General features: G+C 46.2%; 1 protein-coding gene across 1 annotated transcript in view; it reads left to right on the top strand.

The window, feature by feature from the left end:
• Positions 1-424: 424 nt before the first annotated feature.
• IL1RAPL2 (interleukin 1 receptor accessory protein like 2) overlaps positions 425-25,263 on the top strand; it is a 1,350,034-nt gene continuing 1,325,195 nt past the window's right edge. Inside the window, exon 1 of the mRNA XM_085606684.1 lies at positions 425-667. Coding sequence (XP_085462810.1) covers positions 435-667 — 233 coding nt within the window. The 5' untranslated portion in view covers positions 425-434. The remainder of the gene's footprint in view (positions 668-25,263) is intronic.

Here is a 25,263-nt window from a genome sequence, read left to right as displayed (position 1 = left end):
GTGCTACTTGAGAATTAGATACAATCTTGTGGGTGGAGGTAATGGAGTGTTAACTCCCAGGAGAGTCCATCGGAATGGAAGTGTTAGCACCGGTGCCCTTCGCCTGTGCCCTTTTCAAGTTACAGAACGCTTTACTTGCCCTCAAAGCCATCAGATTAGACAGGAGGGAAGGAGAGAGATTTACTAATATAACAGACTAATGGCACAGGGTAAGGCCTGCCTAGTTTACTTTTATTTTTTGAAGCTTTTGTTTGTAAATCACTGTAAACTAAAACACAGGAGTCTCAGATATCTATTATCATGCACAATGTTAAAGAGGACTTTAGCTTTATGTCTTTTTAATTTTTTTTATGTTGGATTAAAATTTTATTCTTTCTGCTATTTTCTTCTCAGTTGACGGGTGTATTGACTGGTCCGTGGATCTCAAGACCTACATGGCACTGGCTGGAGAACCTGTGCGGATGAAATGTGCCCTGTTCTACAGCTACATCCGAACCAACTATAGCATGGCCCAAAGCACGGGCCTGCGTCTTATGTGGTACAGAAACAAAGGGGATCTGGAGGAGCCAATCATCTTCTCAGAAGTCATGATGAGCAAAGATGACGATTCCATTTGGGTTCATTCAGCAGAGGTAGAGGACAGCGGGTTCTACACCTGCGTTTTAAGGTAACAACTGTGTTATCGTTCTTTTCTGCAACATGAATGCATTGGTGTTTGCAGTGCGGTGATGACTCTCAAGATCTTTTGTGCTATAACCAACTTCACACAATACCATTGGAAGGAGAGTGCTAATTTAGACGTTCACAGATGCGAAGATGCACTGTACTGCGGATAGTAGGTCGGCTGTTGGGTTAGTTATGTCAATGTACCTTGTTCGTTGAATTGAACGGCACAACCTCAGTACTGCACACAAACCACGGTAACCAGTTCTCACTGAGTTTCATATTTCACTATGAAAGTCCTCATTCTCACCATTTTCTAATTGCTGATCTGGGTCGAAATAGGAACTTTTATAAGTTATCCTGCCCCCAGGGCTTTTCAAGAACACATTTTACCAGGTATGTTGGAATATGAGAAGTGCATGTGAGAGTCGGTGTGGAAACATATTTCTACATAATTCGATAGATCTCATTTATATATGTTTATAAATTACAGTAATACAGCATAGGAAATTAACCCACACAGTGGTATCAGAATTTCCAGATGTAGTCTTAACTGCATCTAGAGCCATGCGATGGTCATAATGAATTTGTAGTATACATTCTCAATGCTGAATCCAAAGAGGGTTCTTTCTTGATGCTAACAAAAAATACAATCTTTCTGAATATACAGCACGTAGAAAAGGTCATGATATATGTTTGGCATCATTGTACACTTCAACTAATGACTTTATCATATGACAGTTTCAAGGGAAAATACTAAAAGTCAGGGTTGGAATTTGGGAAGTGTCCCTTTGTGCGCCTAAGACTTTGGTGAGGGCCCATGTTAAAGTGGTCAACCACTTTCTTTCATTGGAAATTTGACAGCTATCCATTTGTTCATTTTTTTTTTATAGATGGTGGAATTAATTATAGGAATACTTTCACTGAATATAAGGTAGATGTGTGTGTCACAGTCTCTGTTCTACATAAGCCAGTTCTGTGACTATAAGCCAAGATTCCAATGAAGAGCACAGACTTTGTCATCAATATTCAATGATTAGGATGGCCACGGTCAAGAGAAATGGCTCGCATTCATACATGTAGACTTTCAATGAGCAGATCCACTCTGCTCCATGCTTTTTTTGTACTGTGATCGGGAAGGCAGGCCAGATCTTTCTGGTCTAGCCAAAGCAACTAAGTCTACGTCCCAATGATGAAATATGTGGGCACACACTATATGTTGGGATAATCAGTGCACTAAATTTGATTTTCTGAGCATGATGGGCCTTTTCATGTGTTTCAGACAATAGTACCATATACAATGCTGCGCAAAGCCATGAACATAACGAAACGTATTTACAACTTAAAAATACAAAACAAAGTAAAGATATTACATGTTTGGGTGATTTTACTGCATACAGTGCAGTGGTGTAAAAACCTATATTTCACAGTAAACTGAGAAATATTTCATGGTTGTCTGTGAAATATATATTTCAGCATTTTAACGATTGCCCATAAAGATACTCTGAAGAGCTTTACCATTGTCTTGGCTTCTTTGAATATGCAGCATGAAGGACAAACTATGCAGCAAGGTTTTCATCTTTATCCAACTGATTATTTGATGCGTGCAGTAAATCCATAATTATGCGGTAAGCACTGCAACTGCAGAATCACATAAATCATCTGATCCTCACCATTGTGGATTGTTTTATCAATAATTTGTTCATGAAAGGCAGGCCTAAATAATCAAATTGCAATCAGTTCCCATTGTTAGCTGCAGGTTGAAGAAAACCTCCTTTTCAAGATAACTACCCAACGTAAACATATAATATAAAATACATAATATGGTTCCAGATTACCATCTCTATGGTCTGGTGATAACCTCGTGGCTATGATGGCACCAGAACCCCTCAGTGGACCATATTAGATGACTACACATTATGTATACTAACTTTCTATATGTATGCCAAAGCGGTTTCCAACAGGAAAGAATGTTGACACTCCAGTCACTCCAGGGTATATTCCAAAATGCTGTTGTTTATTAGTGAAACAGCAGCAGTCTGACACAAGCCTTAATTCAGGTGATTGCGACCCACCACCTTTTAAAATTAATAATAAATCAAAACCATAGACATGAAACAATCGATATGGGTAACAACATGATACAGATTCACAGTGATATATATATCGATATAAAAGAATATATGCATATGTAATCATCACTCTATATGCAAGTGAAATGAGCTACAATGTTATCTGATATATAAAACACAAGATGTAAATATGATGACATCATGTTGTTTGTGAAACCTGATAAATCATGTCTAGAGAGAGTGTTTGAAATGTTTGATTATATGAGGGTATGGGGGGGATACAGGATCAATAAGCTCAGACGGGAGTAATATTAAGCAATATTATTAAGCAATTGCTTTGCGGAAAGTTTAGCCTGAGCTACGAAACTGTTACTTTCAACATCCAAAACGCCACCCCTGCATTAAATTCACCAATCAGATAGAATATTTCTATGAATTAAATTATCAACCATTATTAGCACAAACCAATGTCCAATTACTAAAATGGAAGTCATTACCTCTTACGTTTCTTGGTAGAGCAGCTTTGATTAAAATGACTGTGCTCCCAATTTTTAATTTTCTTTTTTTCTGCTGCTCTTTGCTTTTTTTGCAACTTTCCCCAAGAAATTAGATTTATTAATTTCTTCTTTTTTATGGCAAGAATCGCGTCCTAGGCTAACACTTAGCACTTTACACGGTTCAATTAAAGATGGAGGGTTTAGCGCTACCCAATTTTAAAATGTATTATTTTGTTTATGTTGTACAAAACCCACCGCCCCCAGGTTTAAAGTGACACAACAATTTCAACTCTATTCACACAATGAACTGATAGAAATTATGTTACAAACTACAAAGTTAATAACATTAGAGATAAACTGTGCCTAGTGAAATCCCTCAGAAAAGTATGATATAGCATCTCTTTGGTTTCTAAACAAGGAAAACCCAATCTTTCAGCCACTTTCAGATTCCATATGTAAATGCTTCAACCCGTCTTGAAGATTTTTTTTTTAATAATCAAGAGGTTATTGACTTGAAAATGATAGAGCAATGGAAAATTAGCGGGTTTTCCAGAACAACTGATTTTCTGACAGAAGGAAAACTCGGACCGAAATCGAGGATGGAACTAGAATAGATAAGAATTTAATCCTTTGCTCCTTTAATGTCCTCCATCTTTCCCCTTAAGTATTTTATCCATTATTTATATTGGGGGAGACAATGTTTACATCGCAGGTTTTACACCGCGTGCAAACACAACGCAGTTGTTACAGCGACCGTATTGTTACAACGCAGTGCCATTACTAAGCAAGTCGTAACAACGACTTGCACTAGATGGAGGTCTAGGATAAGAAAGAGTATGATTTACTATTCCAACACGTTCCCTAGTGTTGCACACACTTGAGTTGGAATAGTAAATCATACTATTCCTAAGTCCAGCGCACCATCTAGCGCAAGTTTTAGTAACGACTTGCGTTGTAGTGGTAGTGCGTTCTGACAACGCGGTCGTTGTAACAACCGTGTTGTGAATGCACCGCGGAGTAAAATCCGCGATGTAAAGAGACACATTCTTATATTGGACCACAAGGATTTGGTTTTTAATTTGGTTGAGAATACTACTAAAAAAAAAAGCTGGGAGTTCATATTTGACACAGCAAAAACAGTCAAATCTACTGCAAGATATTCTATTAAATGGAATTAAAAAGCTATTCTATCTTTTAGATAAATCAGGACTGTTTACAGAATTTTCGCCCAATCCATCTCACGGATCAGGGTCCCCAAATCCTCCTCCCTCTTCTCCCTGAGTCCAGTCAAGGGCACCAACCCATCTGCTCTGAGCACCCGATAAAAACATGTAACCACCTTATGTGTACCACGATGACGTGCAAATCAGATGACAGCCCTGGTGTGTGGGTTGTTCTGCTTCTTCAGCCCCACAGTAGGTGTTAATTGCCACCACTACATACCTATGGAGTAAGAAGTGGCCCCATGGGAGACCAAATTCCAGTTGCAGGTCTACAAACAACATCTCCGCCTGGAACAAGTCCCCCTCCAGGCCATTCCCAAGGCCGTCCATGCAGCCAGACCCTGCCAGTTACCCCTATTGGGCAGCACTGCCAGGCGCAGCAACAGAATATCTGGGAAATATGGGAACTCAATACAAGTCTTCAACAAGCAGTTCTGCTAGTACTGACTCATGACTCGGAGCTCAGCAGGTCCAACCCGGCGTGCCTGATGTGGGAGGGGGGGGTCAAAGCACCTTAAACAACCACCAGGGCAGGGGTACAAATGGGTCTGTCTCCTCACTTGGAGTCTGTCGGCTATCCACCCATAGAGTAAACCACTGCATCTGCCCTGCTAAATAGTAAGCTTCAAAATCTGGAGCTGCTAGACCCCATTCCCCAACTGGGTGCTGCAGTTTAGTTAGTGCCACCCTACAGTGCCCTGCACTCCATATAAGAGCTAATATGAGGAAATCCAGCTCCCAAAAGACGCTACGAGGGACCAGAAGTGGCAGCAGCCGCGGTCGGTAGTAGGAGTAACTGCAGGACGGTGACGTGGGGAGGGGGAGGTTCAGGGTGGGGGGTAGTAAACTATGGATTACGGAGGTTTACAGGTAAGTTAACATATAAATTAATAAAACGAATTTCGTTGCGTGCACTGCATCGCATTTGGGGATGCAGTGCACGCAACGAAATTCATTTTATTAATTTATATGTTAACTTACCTATAAACCTCCGTAATCCATAGTTTACTACCCCCCACCCTGCCCCTCCCCCTCCCCACGTCACCGCCCTGCAGTTACTCCTACTACCGACCGCGGCTGAGTGGCAGCACCATTAAATGTACCACAACCGCGGAAGTGTCACCATTTTAGTAAGAACTATACGGCCCGCTTCAGAGAGCAGTAAGGACTTCCAAAATATACAGTAACCCAAGGGCCAGAACAGCAGTGGCCACATTACCATCTGAAAGATCCTTGAAAACATGGTATACTTTAACCCCCCGGTATCACAAACAAGTAGGTTCCCAGAGCAATCCACTCAGGGCCAGGATCCGCACCTATTCCCTATTCATTGGAAGCAAACGGGACGTCAACCAATTGATACCACGTCCCGGCACTGCCTCAAAGTGATCCAATGACCTCTGTGGCTGTGTTAGGCAAAAATAACAGCCTATCATCCACATACATGGCAATGTGGTGCAATGATCCCTTCACCTCTAGGCTATTCTATTGAACCTGGATCATGCTCTACAAGCTAAAGGCTTGACCAACAGCTCAAAAAGCAGTGAGGACAATGGGGAACCCTGGCATGTACCCTGCCTCACTTCATACTACTCTGATTTCACAGTGCCAGTTCTAACTCAGGCCGTGGGTCTGGAGTACAGCAGCCAAGTCTAGTTCACAAATTCGCTACCCAATTCAATCTTCTTCAGCACCCTATAGAGGAACTGCCACTCCAGACTATCAAAGGCTGTCCCAATATCGATGGCCAAAACTACTGCTTCCCTTTTATCATTGGATTTATCCTCCATTAATTCCAAAAGCTGTTTGATATTAATCGCTGTATTCTGGCCTAGAATGAAGATGGACTGATCCGCGTGCACAAGTCGAGTCATTTAGGGCAATAATCGTGTTGCCAGGACACAACTCAGGATCTTATAATCGACATTAAGCATCAACAGAGGTCAATAAGGCATCATATCCTGAGATGGGTGATCAGGTTTCAACAATGGATCACCAGCACTGTGTACATAGAAGTCGGTAGGTGGACAGAAGCATGTGCCACTTTATAAACCTCTACAAGTTTTGCGGGATAGTGCCTCAATATATGCAGCGTGAAATTCAATGGAAAGCCCATTCATTCCTGGCACCCTTCCCGAGCCATACTCTTGGCTGCCACCCTAATCTCTGGCAATGTAATATCCTCCCCCAAGGCCATAGCCTCCTCCTGCATCAGGAGGGTGAAAGGGTCTAAAAAGTCATCAATCTTGTGTCCTGCCTGAGCTGAAGCGCTCGCATTAAGGGATGTATATTAATCCCTAAAGCATTCATTGCCTAAAAATACTTTTCCATAATCCCAGACATCCTCTTAGTAGGGTTAGCCAGCAACCGTCCTGCCTTGTACTTCTCAACATCTGCCCGTACCATATAGTCTCGGTAGTCGAAACACCTGAGCTTCTCAACACGGCTCACCAGAGTTTCCCCGGCTTCAAGAAGCACCTGCTGCAAAGCGTGGTCACCTGGTCTCTGCTTCTTCATATCTCCAAACACCCCTTCCAGATCCTCTACTTCGCACAGCAATGTTCTCTTAACACCCACCGCCTCCCTGATGCACCTCCCCTTGATCATCACTTTAAACACATCCCATTCTAGCTGTGGTGTGGAAGCTGTGATCTCATTCTCCTCAAAGTAGTTTCTGACACTGTCCCCAATCAGGTTCAAAACCACCAGATCCTCAAGCACTCAACTCTTAACCACCATGTAGGAGTGTGGGGATGTGCTAATTCCCAGTTTAGCCTTACCAGAACCTGATTATGATCCAAAATCATTCAGGCCAAATATTACCCATCCTGCACAGCCGCATGTACCCCGGGAGAATAAAGAAACATATTGAGGCGTAAATGCAACTCATGTAGCCGAAAAAAGGAAATCCCTAGCCGATGGGTGGGAGTGCCACCAGGAGTCAACCATTCCCCACTGGAGCTACCAGCTTGCAAACTTCTTGGTCAGCCGAATCACTGGGGAGACCCACAATGGTGGGTGTGATCGATCTAAAATGGTAGCCACCACACAGTTAAAAACTCTCCCCAAAAGAACATGATGTACCAAGTAGGGCGCTAAAACTCGGGATAGCTCATCAAGGAAGCCCGCCTAGTCCACAGTCAGGGCTTATATGTTAACCACCACCAGGTCCTGCCCTGCCAACCTCCCTGTAAGCACCACGTATCTTCCCCCACTGTCAATCAGCTCGCATGTCTTCTGAAAGGGAACGCCAGTGCATATGCATATGAGAACCCCCTGTGCAAAGGCCGAAAAAATGGTGTAATAAGTTTGGCCATACCAGAGTTTGTGGAATGCTAATCCCTCAGCAGTAGTCTGATAGGTTTCCTGTAGTAGGGCAATATGTATCCTCCACCTTTTGAGATAAGAATATACTTTATAGAGGTTAGGCATATTATTACGCCCTCTGGATTTCCAGAACATACATTTGCATCCATAGGTAAACAAGCAGCAAAGTACACAGCAACTGAGAGGCAGGGGCACTCTCATACCCTGTCATCCACACCCCAGTCCCCAACAACAGTAAAGACCAGCGGAAGGCATGGCTTGAACTATAACCCCCAACCCAACTCCCCAACCCTAGGACAAGAAGGCAACATCCTCCATTCAAAACCGACATCCTAACACCAACTGTGCATGCAATTAACACAAGCAAAACACCTGTGGGGGAACACCAGCATGGGAGTCTCTCTAAATCGCACCAACCCATCCAATCACATCAGGTAGACCCCAAGTAGGGCCGAGGGACCCATCTCACCTGTGAGCTGAGACATACAGCATCCTCCCCCCCAGCAAAACCTAGTGTACAAGAGTTCAGCACCACTCAGATAAATACGTCATCAGCTGAGACATAGCAGCATCTGAACCCATCATAGAGCTTTGATGCCCCATCTGCTCCCACTGTTGATAGGTAACTCACCCCCGATGCTCCCATCATCGCCACTGCTGCCACGACCCTCTGTTGTCCATGCTGAACTTGAGCTTTGGGGGCATCGTCCTATGCCCACTCTGCCCTCTCCGTCTAGGTGACTTCCAGGCATCCTCATGCCTTGTGGCATGTGCAAGGGTCTCCATAAGGAGGATGACTATCAAGCTAGTCCCATGCTTGTTGCAGGGATGTGAAAAATTGCACTCTGTCCTCCGTCACCGCACGCGGCCTGGCAGGGAAAAACATAACATACTGAATGCCCATCTGGCGGAGTTTCTTCTTAGCCTCCAAGAACCAGGCCCTTCATTTTTGTACATCTCTTGTAAAGTCTGGGAAGACTATGATTCTGTGGTTGTCACCCTCAGGTCTCGCCTCAGTATAGCCTAACTCAGAAGAGGACCATCTTCTTTATAATATAACAAATTAGTCACCACAGGCTGCGGGTCTCTGGCCGACGGCAGACGTCTCGCCGGGACTCTGCATGCTTTTTCCAAAGCAAAAATGGGGAAAAGTCCCTTAGGTGCCATCACCTCCTTCAACCATTTCTCCAGAAAGTCCAGCATGTCAGGCACTTCTGCCCATTCCGGCAGCCCAATCACTCTAATATTTTTCCTCGGGCCCTGTGATCGGCATCCTCGGCCCTGTGTGTTCCATTATTTTCCATTGTTCCATGGCATTCCCTTATCATCTCCACTTCAGGAGAGAGGTCCATTAGGCATGGTCCGTTGATGTGACTCGTTCAGCCAGGTGGTGGTGATCATCTCAAAGAATCTCCATATCCACCAATTTGGCACCCATTTTCAATTCCAATGCTTGCCGGGAGTCGGCAATCACCTGTAGCCTACCTTCTAGTGTAGCATCCTCTTGGGTCCCTGGGAGCGGATGCAGCACCATTCCCCTCTTCCACATCACTGGTTTCCAGTGTGGGTGACTGGCGCAGGTCCGTCTCTTGCCTTTTTCATGGTTTTCTCATACGGTTACCCATGATTAGTGAGGAAGGACTTAACTACAAATCCACCACCCTGGCCAGGCAGGACACCAAGTAAGGCAGGTAGTCAGTGTGCGCCACGTAAATAGCCAACAAACCACTTCAGGGTCCATGCACACCACATGGTGAACCACTCTCACTGCTCTTTTCTCTTAGCGCTCACCAGGGGATCAAAACCTGGGCGTATCCAGGCCCAACTCCTTTGTGCCAATTGCAAGGCAGGGTAAACTCTTCCTCTCAGCTGTATACCAATCTCCCACCTCTGCAGGGGAATTCCAACATCTCACAGCCTTTCTAGCAGCCAGAAACCAACCAGATCAACCACACACTAAGACAGTCTCAAAAGCCAGGATGCCATTATCTCCCAACTCACAACGCTCATGGTGCTCCGGCCTCCGATTACTCTGCTGTGACCTGGGGAAAAGTTGAAATCCAGCCACCCATGCACGGCAGTCAGGTCCGGCCCGTGCAGGTAAGAGCGACTCTGCGATGCTGCGAGCGCAAGGTAAGTGTTTTTTTCCCTCGTTGTTTGTTGACTCCCACCCGTTGCTCTTACATGCGCGGGCCACTCCTGATGGCAGTGTATGGCCACAGCTCCCCTCCCTACTCAGCAGGTCCCTCAGGTAGGGATAAGAACAGGATGGCATCAGATGGAGGCAGCCAGCCAGGAGCGCTGAGGTTTCAGTCTTACTCCATTGGCATCAGGCCACTTCCCCTGGCTTATATTCATTTAGGAAAATGTTATCCATCCTGTTAATTGCTCCAGATGTGATACTTTGTATGCTGCAAACCGGTCCCACACCATTTGGCAACGCCCTAAATTAAATAACTTTTGATGTTCCATATTTCAGTGGCTTGATGAATCTTTCTTCATTGATATTCCCCGAATTGCTATGCATCCCCTGGAAATTTCAGAAGCTGATCTGTATTGCAATGTAAAGGGCTTATTTATTAATACTAGAGAATTGGAAGACCCCATTAGTCACATTTTTACGGACTGGTATGTTAAAATGTTTTGAGTCAGACAATGTATAGAACTAAATGCCAAACTTGCCGGTGCTAGCCCAAAATTTGTTAAGACATGGGGCACATTATTTGTTAAGGACAACTCTGAACTATTGACCTCTATAAATAAAAACTGATTTATCTATTTTGCGTCCTGTTTATTGTCAGGACTTATATTTAGCAGGGGAGGGGAATCGAGACACTTTAGCGCTTTATTAAGAGAACTTTAGATTTACAGCAGTCACTCCAGCCTCGTTGATGTCTTGGGTTATATTGCCTTTTAATGATATAAAAAAATCTTCCATAATGTTGGGTGAAAATAAGGGGCTGATTATGATGCTGTTGGATGAGTGTCCGACCGCCATCATGTCGGGAACGGGACCAGCCGTCATGGAGTCAGCGGTCCCGCCAGCCAAATTGGGATCCGACTGCAGTGGAGGAGGTCGGAAACATGCCTCTTAGCATTGAGGCTTGTGCTGCAGCCCAAAAAAGGACTGCAGCACAAACCTCACTGCTAAGAGGCATGTTTTGAAACATCCCTGCACCTTGTGACAGGTACCATGTGGTGCCTGCCACACGGTGCAGGGATGTTTAGGGGCCCCATAGCTGTGGGAAAGGGGGGCCCGGAGGGGCCCCTAAAGTCACTTTCCACCTGCCTTTTCATGGCGAGCGTACTGCCTTGAAAGGGCAGGCAGAAAGGGACATTGGAATCTGTACGGGATTACTGTCCCTCCAACGGTCCGACGGGCTGCTTAAGCCCATCGGATGTGCGGCGGAAGTCTCTCCGCCAGATGCCTCTGCCCGCCGCATCCTAATGCGACGGGTGGACCTGCAGGGGCAAACGGCGCTGGGACCACCACTGACTGCCTGGCGGTGGTGGTCCCACCGACATTGTAATCAGGCCCTAAATCTTGATTGCATTTTATTTATTTTTTGCACTTTAGACCTTTTATATCAATGCTTGTCTTTCCTACTAACTTGTAGTCATGTTTTTCTATGTTTTTTCTCTAATGTAATTTGTCCTTCTGTGTGTTAGTTGTTTTGATGTGTGCCTCCGAAAGTAAAACAAAAAAAAGATTTTTAAAACAAACCACCAAGGAAAATACACACAAGTAAACTTGAAAAAATACTATCCATACATTCAAGTTACATAGTACTCAGTTTTTTTTTTTACAGAGTTTTATATAGCACGAAATTGACCCGAATCGGGTATCAGAGTGCTTTGCATAGCACCAGTTACGTTACATGAGGACACACATTCATTTTTGTTAGGCATGGGGAGATTGAATGATTTGCCCAGAATCACAGGATGTTCAGCGTCATTGCCGAGACTCGAACCCAGATCCCCAGATTCGAGGTCGACCACCCTAGCCGTTTAGGCCAACTCCTCTCTCCAAGTATAATCACTATACTAGTGAAAACATGACATTAATCCTAAATGGATTTTTTAATAATCTAAATATCAGCTAATCAAACAATGTAGCATAACATTCATAGTTCAAAACGTATTCCCTTTTGGGAGCAACCCTTCACCTCCTGGTAGGTCGCTCCCCCCCCGCTGCAGCTCCGTCTGCACCCCCGCTGTCGCTGTTCGCTGCTGCCGCCGCCGGTGATTTCGAGGCCCTCCTCCACCCGCAGGCTTCCACCTGCGCCTCATTCCTGGTGGCCAGTGGTGGCCTTTAGGTTCGTTTCATTGTTTTCATTTGCTGCCTGTTGCCTTGTTCCTGCATCCGTCTGTGCCCCCTGCCCCCCGCTCGCCGCTCTGCTCTGTGCCCCTTGTATTTTGTATTTTGCTCGCCGCTCTGCTCTGTGCCCCTTGTATTTTGCATTTTGTATTTAGCTCGCCGCTCTGCTCTGTGCCCCTTGTATTTTGTACCCCTCGCCAACGTCTGTGCCTCCGTTCTCGTTCCCCTGTGCTGACTCGTGCCCTGTGCCCCTTTTATTTTGTACCCATTTCGCTCCTCCATGCCCCGCGGCAGTCTCCCGCCCTCCATCCCCGCCGCTGCCTCCCCTGCGGCCCCGCCCCCTCCGCGCCCATTCGTTACACCTGTCCCTCACCTCCCGCCTCCTAGCTGCTCCTCCCTCCCCACCTCCCCACCTCCCTATATATGGCGGCCGCTGTGCGGCCACGCCGCAGGCGCACCGAAGGCGCGCCTAAGGCAAGCCTGTCTGCGCCCGTCCGCGCCTGGACCGCGCCCAGCGCAAAACCCCTGGCCCCCACACCGGCCAGGAAGACCACCTCTGCTACGACGCCAAGACCCTCATCGCTCTCAACCCAGGTAGAACTCACACCTGCTGCATGGCCACCCCGAGGCTCACCCACGGCCCCTTCACCTGCCGGTACTGCAGCTTCTCCTGCCACGAAAGCGCCAAGACACCCACCACAACGGAAGCCAACCAGCTTAGATGCATCCTGATCAACACCCGCTCCGCACAAACTCTGGGACCTACTCGACACCACATCACCGGACATCGCCTTCCTGACCGAGACCTGGATGATTGAAGCCTCCTCGCCAGACATCGCCATAGCCATCCCAGACGGGTACAAGATCACCCGCAGAGACCGCACCAACAGGGCCGGAGGAGGAATCGCCATCGTCCACAAAAACACCATAAAAATCTCAACAAACACCAACGACACCCTCAGCACCGCCGAACACATGCACTTCCAGATCCACACGGACCCAAAGACCACCCTAGAGGCACCCTCGTCTACAGACCTCCAGGACCCCGGCCTCAATTCTGCGACTCCATCGCCGACCTCATCAGCACACACGCGCTGACCTCCACCGACTACATCCTCCTTGGAGACCTAAACTTTAACCTGGAGAACAACAACAACAGCAACTCCTTCACCCTGATCGACAATCTCGCCAACCTTGAACTGAAACAGCTCGTCACGACACCGACCCACAGCGCCGGCCACACGCTAGATGTCATCTTCTCCTCAAGTCCCCACGTCACCTTCAGCCAAGCCTCCGAACTCACCTGGACAGACCACCACTGCATCCACTTCTCCTTCCGAAAACCACCCACACACCACCGCACCCTACAGACCCCCTGCCGCCGCTGGGGCAAAATCACTGAAGAACAACTACAGACAAACCTTGCACTCAACCCCCCGATGATCCCAACCAACCCGGATGAAGGTGCACTCGCCCTCGAACGCTGGATGAATGACTCCGCCAACACCATCGCTCCGCTGAAAAACCCCACCAACAGAGACACCAGCAGAAGAGTCAGCTGGTCCACCCCGGAACTCCTCAACTCCAAACGCACCTGCCGGAAACTGGAAAACATACGGCACAGCGACAAGACGCCAGACAGCCGCACTGCCCACAAAGACGCCATCCGCAACCACCACCACCTCATCAGGACCGCCAAAAGAACCTCCTTCACAGACCGCCTTGACAACAACGCACACAACAGCAAGGAGTACTTCACCGTCGTGAAGGAACTCTCCAACCCCAGCTCCAACGACATCCCACCATCGCAAGCCCTGTGCGACTCCCTCGCCACCTTCTTCTACCGGAAAATCACCGACATACATGACTGCTTCAGACCCCGGACGACCCTTGCTGACCACACCGCACCGAACCCACCGCACCCCACCGCCCACGACACCCTGACAACCTGGGTAGACGTGAGCATCGAGGACACAATCAAGACTATGGGAACAATCCACTCCGGTTCCCCATCCGACCCCCTCCGGCATCACATCTTCAACAAAGCCAGCAAGTCCATCGCACCCCACCTGCACAAAATCATCAACCTCTCCTTCGAGACCGCCACCTTCCCAGAGAACTGGAAGCACGCAGAGATCAACGCCCTACTGAAGAAACCCAAGGCGGACCCGAGCGACCTCAAGAACTTCCGGCTTATCTCCTTGCTTCCATTCCCAGCAAAGGTCATCGAGAAGATAGTAAACACCCAGCTCACCCGGCACCTCGAAGACAACAACATCCTAGACCCATCCAAATCAGGATTCCGCAGCAACCACAGCACCAAGACCGCCCTCATCGCCGCCACAGACGACATCAGGATCCTGCTAGACAACGGTGAAACGGTGGCCCTCATCCTCCTGGACCTCTCCGCAGCCTTCGACACCGTCTGCCACCGCACACTACGCAAGCGCCTCCACGACGCAGGGATCCGAAACAAGGCCCTGGACTGGACCACCTCCTTCCTCTCCGGCAGAACTCAGAGAGTCCGCCTCCCCCCGTTCCGATCCGAGGTCTACATGGCACCACTAGCACGCATCGCCCGACAGCACGACCTCAACATAATCTCCTACGCTGACGACACTCAGCTGATCCTCTCCCTCACAAAGGACCCCCTCACCGCCAAATCCAACCTCCACCAGGGAATGAAGGCCGTCGCCGACTGGATGGAGGACAGCCACCTCAAACTGAACACAGACAAGACGGAAATCCTCATCCTCGGATCCAACCCCTCTACATGGGATGACTCTTGGTGGACCACATCACTGGGGTCCCCCCTGGCCCCCACCGACCACGCATGCAACCTGGGAGTCATCCTCGACTCGAAACTCTCCATGACCAAACAAGTCAACGCAGTCTCCTCCACCTGTTTCAACCCCTCTGCATGCTCCGCAAGATCTACAGATGGATCCCGACTAACACAAGGAAAACAGTCACCCAGGCCCTAGTCAGCAGCAGACTCGACTACAGAAACGCCCTCTACGCCGGAGCCCCGTCCAAGCTCATCGGCAGACTACAGAGAATCCAGAATGCCTCCGCACGCCTGATCCTCGACGTCCCGTGCCGCGACCACATCACCCCCCACCTGAGGAACCTGCCCTGGCTCCCCATCGACAAAAGAATCTCCTTCAAGCTCCTGATCCACGCACACAAGGCACTCCACAAAACCGGCCCAGCCTATCTCAACAGTCGACTCTCCTTCTACGTACCCAACAGGAAACACTGCTCCGCTGACCACGCCCTGGCCACGGTCCCACGCATCCGGAGAACCACTTCCGGAGGCAGATCCTTCTCCAATCGCGCTGCCAAGACCTGGAACACCCTACCCCTCGACCTGCTGACCTTCAGGAGACAACTCAAGACCTGGCTCTTCGACCAGTAACAGCACCCCTCATCACCCCAGCGCCTTGAGACCCTACCGGGTGTGTAGTGCGCTTTACAAATTATGTGATTGATTGATTGATTGATTGATTGATTGATTTGGAATCTGAACCTAGCTCCCTAATAAATAAAGGAAAATCACTCAATGTAAGAGTCATAAGGACGGGAGGAAGGCATGGAAAGTAATGTTTTTGAAGGGGGCCCTTCAGCCAGTGCCCTTGAGGATGCACAACATCAACATCCATGCTTGTGGGCGGCAGTTGTCTGATGTTTAGGTGGCGGTGCTTAGCCCCTTGACAACCATGGCCTGAGCCTGGCCCCTCCCACAGAGACAGAGCGGGGTCCAGCCCACCCCCGAATTTCAGACTTCCTACTCCTGGCCCTTGCCCTTTCCACAATGTGCCAGCTGCTGGACCTACATAGGGCCCCCAAAGGTCAAACCTACACCCATCAACACACAGTATACCTCCCAAGTGTGCATGTACACTGAGATCTTGCAGGACCCTGCACGAGGTCTCGCGGGATCTCACAAGCCTGAGCATCCATCATGGGTAGGATCTTGTATAAAGGCCACACTATCACCACAGTCAGCTGCAGTACTCCAAAGAATCAAAAGAAGCACCATTGCGTCTTTGGTATCCGACCAGAAAAACAGAAACCTGTGCGTTTCACACATACCTGAGAGTTATTGCAGTCCAGTTGGAGCGTGGTCCCCGGGAAAAGACCCAGGTAACTGTGGTGAGACAAAATACAAATAACACATCAGAAAATAATCAGCATTCAGGTATTAACAAAACTCTTCGTTTAACTAAAGAAAGAACAGTGATAATTATCGGGTATCCATGTGCTGATTGTGAATTTGTTCACAGTTCGTCTTCTTCAAAACTTTGTAAGGACAAGAAACCTGAAATGGAAAAAAGACAGTTAGACCAAACGATAAAGATCTAATTGAGAAATCATTAATGAAGGAAAGAAAATAGAAACTGGATGTAGCAACCAAAGATAGAAATCATGTGTTATTTAGTGAAAAGAAAGGCCGTGCAAATTGTAACTGGAAGAAAATAAGAACTGTAATCGTTAGGGTAAAGATTGTGTATGTAAATGTTGAACTCAAAAGGTTTAAAAATTGTAACAAATCTTAAAGGATACATTTAGTTTCAAAACAGTCACTCGGACTGAACAAATGGGAAGACACAGAAATAGACAAACTGAGAGACCCACTTAAAAGAGCATTGATAGATGCAATCACAGTCAGTGGAGCAAACTTAAGGCTTCACTGGGGAAAAAGTAAATATTACTTCAGGTACAAGAAATAGATCAAGGTTATATTATTATAGAAACATTTGAACTGTTAGATAGACATAACAAAGGGGTGCCGTGTTTACTCATGGTGTTGTACCTTTGAGAGCCTTAGATGAGCACGTCCAGAGAAAGATTACCTTTGTGGAGAGCCTATCGAGCAGACACCCAGGGTGAAATCGAAACCTCAGCCGCCTCAGTGTTTCTCTTTTTCGTCCCAACGCCCTAACCTCTGTTGATCAACATTGACACCCAGGTAGAACTTCTGGGGGACTGCTTGTTGAGCAGGGGTTTGGTGTGATTCCTCATCGCTCCAGCCATTATCTTGATGGGACTGAGGTTCCACCTACAATTTACTCAGAAACACTCTTTAGCGGATGGACCATTGGTTCTTGCTTGGCAGTATAGAGGGAAGAGATATAGTGCAATCACTACTTACAACACCATATACGGGTCCAATAGTTAATGACTCTTAAGGATCACAGACTCCAATTTCCAAGTTAGTTGATTGATTACAAAGCCAAAAATAGTTGGACATACAAAAATCTCAAGACGAGGTTGTAGAAATACATCGGGACTAATACAAAACCAAACCTATGAGCAAAGTTAACTCAATGAAGTATAAACAGAATGACATCTGCAAGAAACAGGACGCAGGCAATGAGTGCCCCCACGTCTATGTCAGACTTCATCACAGGTTTGTAAGTGAAAAGCATAAATCTATCCCTACGCTATCACTAAGGTGACTTCCCTACTTAGCATTTCCCCAGGCAAATAGGGAAAATATGAGGTGTCAGCACATGAAGACTTCCTAAGTACACTCACATTGCATAGGTCAAGTAGCATAAGCTACGGAGCTAGTTCTAGGATGCTCCTCTTCACCTAGTGTCTCCCAGCTCCTGGCATGATGACCTTGCTTCCCAAGTCTGTTCCAGCAAAAAAGAACACTGTCTCCCGATATCAGCTTCTCATACGCTCATTGTATCTACTGCTCTCCGAGCCTAACTCCTAAAACAAAAGCGACATTCTAACTAACAATGATGAATTTACCACCTGCAACGGAAAATAGTGAGAAAGATACAAACTCAACATGCACATGAAATTCAAACCTACACGTTTAAACCCAGTAGAGAGTGACCAGGGTAAAGTACATTTTCAGGCCTACAGAAATCGGCCAACATAAGAAAAATGGCATACAAATCTCATGAAATTACATATGAATGAATGCTTGCTAACCACTTCTAATTCACAACGTTACATGAGCACATCAAATACGTAAATAACTGTAAGTAGGCATACACAATTCATTGCACGTTAGGCTTTTAGCTAAGCATAACTGTTATATAATGCAAACATCTTTCACATTCATGTAAATGCAATTATAACACGACACCTTCAGGCAGTGGTTCCCAAACTTTTTTGACCTGCGGCTCCCTTGACCAAGTGGCAGTTGGCTGCGGCTCCCCATTACATTACTTTTTTTAGGCAGGGTGTGTGTGTAAGCCCGGCCTAGGTAGTGCTTTCATTTTAATCCCTGAAAATAATTGCGATGAAGGTATGGAGAATGGTGCGTGCAATGCAAGGGTGTGTCTACTTTCTCTTTTCACAATATTTGTGCGCCCTCGGGCCATGCAGTGATTGTATCTGTTTGCTGTTCATGCACGCTGAGACTGGAGATGGACACATCCAAGCGAAACCAGCCTGGGCACCTGGGTGCTGTGGCACACGGTTTGGAAACCACTGGTATAGTTCCTAACATCTGCTAATTAGTGACGAACATAGAATACAATGAGGAATTGCAGTGGCTTGTTTGCTTTGGGATTTTCCTTTCACATAATGACAGGTCAGTAGCATACCACTGAGGTTCATTTGGGCACAAAAGTCCACTCAGACGGCATCCATGTGTCCACTTCAGTTCCAGTAAAGGAAGCTCTAGTGTCAAGAAAGACAACGCCTATTTTTGTAGCCATGGATTCATGTAATAAAACCAACTAAAAGAAAGCCAAGGCATTCAGCGTACTGCTGGTGCTACACCTTCAATTAAGAAAGTTAGTGCTATACAAAGCACTGTAATTAGCAACAAAACAGCAGCAATAGCCACAGTATGAAAATGGGGAAACACCTTCCACAATGCCTATAACTGTACCAGGTCAGTTTTTTCTATGCTAAAAACCAGTACATTTGCAATGGGAGTAGGCTACAGTGAAAACATTGGAACACCCATGAAAGTACTAAATATACCTCAATTTAAAGGCAGATCACAGAGCCACGACGAATAGTGTAGACAAAGCCCTGAATATGGCTCCAGCATCAGAAAAAGCCAACAGCAAATACGGACAAGCAGACTGGTGAAAACTTTTATTCTTCAAAACTATTGGACATCTTGTTTCAAGGCAGTATCCCAGCCACTTCCGGGTTTATGGTGATGTAATAAGATATATTTTAGCCAAAACCTCCCTACCCCCCTTTAATGAAAAAGGGCACCCTCTGGTTTGTTCCTCAGAGCTATCAATGATGGGCAAAAACATGGCAGTGCTGCAAGGAAATGAAGACGCTTGCTCTGTTGTCCTGAAGGAGTGACCAGGCTGGAATTACACAAGATCGTATTCAGTGGTAAAGTCAAACAGAGAAATGATCACGAGGTAACGTGGGGGCTACGAAAGCCCCAATCTTTTGTCCTTCAAAAACACTGGAAAAAACATACAGAAACATAAATAAATTAGAATATCCATCACCGTGGACACTGGACACTGTGGACAACAATTCTTTTTTGGAAATACAGTGAATCTTAATGTCCTCCTTGTGCCATCAGCTTGGGAGCGTCCTCTGAGACGAGGTGCCAATTCCAGTGGCGTGTGCTCTGCGGAGGTGAGGACCATAAAAAACACCCATATACCGAACCCTTCCTGTCCTGCTGTCATTGCGTGGGGATTACTCAGCAGAGTGAAAACACTTTCAATGAGTGCAATTATTACAGTCCACTACGAGGCAGCAAGTGCACCACCTAGAGGTCGCCAGGTACTGTGCACCCAGCCTGCACTCCAGATGCCGGTGTAATTCATAATGGACTTTGTGCTCAGCAACTGCGACCGCGGCGCCCTTGGCTGGTTTTGGTGGAGCACTGGGGTGCAGCTGCTCACAGTTTGGGAACCACCGCCTTCAGGTTATTATGGTACGCTTCTAACACCATTAATTTAATACGACAAAGAATAAATGCAGGTGCAATCTACTCATGATTATATTGCAACCCTACAAATTAAAGAGCATGTCTGTGCTCTATCAGTTCAGAGTAACAGGTTAGTGGACTACATTTTGACAGCAACATATAGTGAGCATTAGTCGCAGGGTATCCATCAGACAGCTGGGCACGCCCAAGCCACTCCATGCTCCAAGCCCTAGCATGGAATGATTAGACTTTTCGATCGTCCGACGACTCTAGAATTTCCACAGTGAGAAAGCTTTCTCCTTTGCAGGTGTCAGTGCTTAATTTGAGCGGGTGGTTTCTGGTGCTCCGCACCCGGCAGTTAATTGTCAGGCTTAACCACTGCCTATCCGCGGTATTTAATTGGTTTAATCTGAACCAATTATGCTGTAACTCAGAGAAATCAGAAATGATCTTCTTCGGCTGCAAGCCGGGTGAAGAATGGCGAGAATGGTGGCCATCCAATATGTCTCCTCCAACGACCCTGGCTACCACGGTCAAGAATCTGGGGGTCAAATTGGATAATAAACTTTCCATGAATGCCCAGGTCCAAACGGTGGAAGGCTCCTGCTTTGGCCTTCTCAGGATGATGCGCAATTTTCTACCTTTACTTTCTGTATCTCATAGGAAGACAGTTGTGCAAGCTCTAATATTGTCTCGGCTCGATTATGTGAATGTCCTATATTTAGGCCTTCCCGAGTATCTGATCAACCGGCTTCAAGTCGCCCAGAATGCTGCTGCCCGAGCTATTGTTAAGGCCGATCGCCGGACACATATGACCCCACTCCTTAGAACTCTACACTGGCTTCCAGTGCGTAAGAGGGTGTCTTTTAAGGCACTTGTATTGGCCTTTAACGCCTTCCATAATATCGGCGCTCCTTATTTGAGGGACAGATGCCAGCAGTATGTTCCCGTACGTAATTTACGGTCCTTGTCCTCCTGTTTTTTACTGACCCCAAGGTTTTTACGCGCCCTATTGGGAGGTCGCTCCTTCCAGGTACTGGCATCTGGACTATGGATCAATCTACCCATCGAGCTACGCCGTGAAAATGATCTTCTGCGCTTCCGTCACAAACTAAAAACGCTACTGTTTTCATGATCGGTGATCTTGGTTTGACTGCTGAGGGTTTCTTTGTCACTGGTCTCCCCTGTTAGCGCCGGGACACTCCTGGGAGTAGCCGTGCGCTCTACAAATACCCAGTAACATTACATAACATAACCTGCTCTAGTGACAGACCACCACGTGGTGGCGCTGTCTGTCGAATGTTGATATAAGCACAACAACAGTCTTCATAAGTCAATATACATTAAAAACTAATACAATCTGTTGCTCACATCATTATTATAGCTTTGGGTGGCCTAGGATAGTTTGAATGGTCACACTTGTAGCAGTGCCACGGTTAGTACTTGTATTGGTTCTGTCATTGGAAGCACTGGCGCGGGCAACAAGTGGTGCAGGCTGCAGTGGCCTCCCCAGAAGTTCCCGGCAGTTCCTTTTTTTTTTAACAAATTAAGCACTGACAGGTGTCTGTTGCAGAGCTCCAGGTCCCTCTTCATAATTTTATCCTGAGGGTATGAGCTAGTGGAAAGTGGAGGATGCGGAGAAATACCACAACACTGCCCTCTTACAATAAAGGCTTCCCGGTGAATCACAACTTTCGGCACTTCTGCGATTCCTGTAATCGTGATCTGGGCGGTACTTCCAAGTGAGTCCCTTAGTGAATGCAATATGGTCAGGTGGGGCTTCAGAGGGACTTTAGTGGTTGTTGGACTCACTGAGCACCACCACTGTCTTTTACTCACCGGCTCCAATCTAATAGATTTTCTGTTGATGCTTTTCCAACTCTGGGTCGGTGTAGACTATCAAACATGGAAGCCAACTCCAAACCCTTGGTGTAATACGCAGTGTACCCTTCATTCATTAAAGTGCTCATGAAAGTGCCATTCATTCTGTCAGAAAGGGACAGGTTATTAGCTCTGAGCAGCTTGTGCGCCTCACAAGACGTTAATAGAGCCCCCCCTCCACCCTGAGGATATGATACCATCGTATGACTAATGCACGCGCTACATGACTTGTAAAAATAGACTGGTGTGGGCGAAAAACGGGTTCGGAGTCTTTGGAAAGAGACATTACCTTCTGGCAGATGTAATATTGCTTGCGCCATATGGGTGCTTGGAGAGACGAGCAAATCTCTGCGCGCAGCGAGAACCCGCGTGAACCGAGCTGTCTCTGCCAAAATCCGACAGGAACTGAACATTAGGCTAAGAGAAGAGCGCTCGGAAACCAAAACACGGCACGATGAATCCGAGTTTAGCCAGACAGACAGAAATGTTTACATTCATTAGAAACCTATTTTTGCTTCCCTACCATGCGTTCTCTTTGTAAGATCCGTGGCTCAATCCGTGTAACAGGGCACATTTATACATTTGTGTCTTTCTGTGCTCTCTTCAACTCTGAAACACGGCAGCCGTCGTTTTTATTACAGAGAACATCACAGGTCGCCTGAAATACACATCGAAACTCAGTCAAGAGTATTTTCATTACACGGAGAGGCGGCGGGGACCCATGGAGTCACGCTCTCCTTCACCCAGAACCAGGGGGTTATCCGTATTCGTGAAGGTGATAGAAACGGACCTGGGGGCATATTATCAAGGCCAGGCGATAAACTAATCGCCGCTTTAGCGTTCGTTTTTGGGCGTAAAGCGGCGATAACTTTATCGCCTAATCAGCAAAGACACGCTAGCACGTGTTTTGCTGACTTAGCCCCCGTTTCCAGCACGCCTAACTTTGCATCGCTAATGAGATGCAAAGTAGGCGTGGCTGTGAAACCAACTAGGGAAAATATCGCGAAGGCAGCTTCGCGATATTATCAAGGAAGGGTAGCTATTTTTTATATCGCATTAAGTATGCCTTAACGCAGGAATTTGGGGGCATATTATCAAGCCAGGCGAAAAAATAGATGTGAAGGACGTCTAACATGGGCTTCAATTGGAATTCCATAGAGCATATTATCAAGCCCATTATCGCCGTTTTAGGGGCAGTTTTCTGCCGCTAAAGCGGCGATAATTTTATCGCCTGGCTAGATAATATGCCCCTTAATGTCTGTTAAATTCCTGACTAAGGCATACTTAACATGGGGGGTGGATTGTGTGGCTAAGACCACAGGCCCCTATCATCAAGGGTATCGCCGTTTTCCATGGAACATCGCTGGAAAACCAGCGATGTTCCATGGAAAACATAGCTATTTCTAGGATAATTATCGCCATTGCGCTGAGCGTTGTTAATACTGCGTTAGCATGGCAATAATTATCTGCGATAGCCGGCGCTAAACATTTTAATGCTAAGAGCGGCCAGCGATAATTATCGCTCGCCGTTGATAATATGCCCACTGGCTTTTAGAAGGGGAATTAAAGTTGTAAGTTTGATTACAAAGTCTGGTTAGATTGGGAAACTCCGCCTTTTGAGAACGAGGTCAGTGCCTGTCTCCCAATGTTTAGCTTCCAGCTGTCAACAGGCGATGATTTCTAGCCGCCGGAAGTACAACCCCTGGAGGACAAAAAGGAAATTTTTGGGATGCGATTATTTGCTACTGAGGATAGCCTTCCTCATTATGCATGAAGTAACTAGGGCTGTGAGAGGCACAGCTACAGCCGAGGGTCAGGGGCAACTTGCAGCCCTAAGTAGTAGTGGAAACGTATGTACTGCAGCATTACGTAGATAGTGGGAATGGTTTCTGGCTACTGTAACACACTCTTTAAGAAGACCTATTTTTTTCAAGCATTAGTAAGTTTGTAAGCTTTAAAACCTTTAAAAATTACAAGAGGTTGCGAGTCAGCAACAGTCACATCTTTGCATACCCCTTTTTGTTTTCCATCCAATTTCAGCATTTTCATAAGCTTGCTAATTAGATTTGAGAATCTCTCATTATCAAGGGGTGCATCTTGGAAGTAAGCTCTTTGGTAGGTCCCCAAACTTTTTGACTTCACCCTTGTGTTTTCTGAATCCATTTGTGTGGGCTTTTTTAGACTCAGCACACTTTACCACTGCTAACCAGTGATAAAGCGCTTGTGCTCTCTGCCTTAAACATGGTAAAATTGGCTTACATCCAATTAGCTCATTTAATTATCTTGGAAATCCCTGGTAAAATGTTACTACATGTTCCCAGGGCCTTTAAATACAATGCAACTAGTGGGTTTGCAGCGCCCATTATGCCACCCACCTCAGAAGTCCTTTAAACGTATCTCAGGCCTGCCATAGCAGCCTGTGTGTGCAGTTTTAATATGCCATTTCGGCCTGGCAAAATGAACCCATAGGGTAGGGTGCAGTGTATTTAAAACGTTGAACATGTAGTTCTAACTTTTTCATGTCCTGGTAGTCAAAAACTCTTTAATTTTTTTTTCAGTACAGCAAGACTTACCTCTCCCATAGGATAACATTGGGTTACCTTATTACATATTAGTAAGTGATAACTTTCAATTGAGAGTGACCAGATAACCCTAGGTGGCACTTTTTGCTTATAAGTACTATTTTTAGTTACGTCTTTAAAATTGCATATCTCCGGTTCTACTGACTGGATTTTTGTTATTTTGGTGTCAAATAATTAATAAAACTTTACTCTATTCTTTAGAATTAGTGTGATATTTTTATTGTGCTGAGTTTTCATTTTATTACTGTATGAAGTGCTGCATAACTACTTTACAAATTGCCTTTAAGTTAAGTCTGACTGCATTTGAGCCAAGCTACCAAAGAGTTAAGCACAACTTAATTTGGGGGTTGCTTGTGTTTCACCCAGACAAGAATTGTGGTCTCTGCGTGAGTACTGTTTCATCTCCCCTCAATCAATAACCCAATTTCCTACACCAGCTTGTCTTTGATGCATGCACCAGATGTCCTAGAATGTGGGTTTGCAATTTATCTTGGAGACAAGCATTATAATTCCTGCTTCTTTGCTTAATTTTCTCCACTTCCTTTCCATGAATGCAGGATGCTTTATGCATTGTCTATCACACACTGCCTTGGCTGATGTTTAACTTCTTTTTTTGTTAAGGTTATAAGATAAATGGTGAGATGGCTCCTGCATCTTTCAACTCATCTCTTCTATCTGTCCCTCAGATTACGTCATCCATTTTCAGCCATTTCAAGGCATGACATGGGGCACCTTCCTTAAGTTTGCCTCTTTCCTTAATCTAAGAATAACTTTGAATTACCTCCGTTTTAGGAAACGCCTTCAAATCTATGGGCCTG

The sequence above is a fragment of the Triturus cristatus genome, chromosome 5_2 (genome assembly GCF_964204655.1).
Source record: "Triturus cristatus chromosome 5_2, aTriCri1.1, whole genome shotgun sequence".
Classification (NCBI taxonomy): Eukaryota; Metazoa; Chordata; class Amphibia; order Caudata; family Salamandridae; genus Triturus; species Triturus cristatus.
This window is presented reverse-complemented; position numbering and strand designations above follow the sequence as displayed.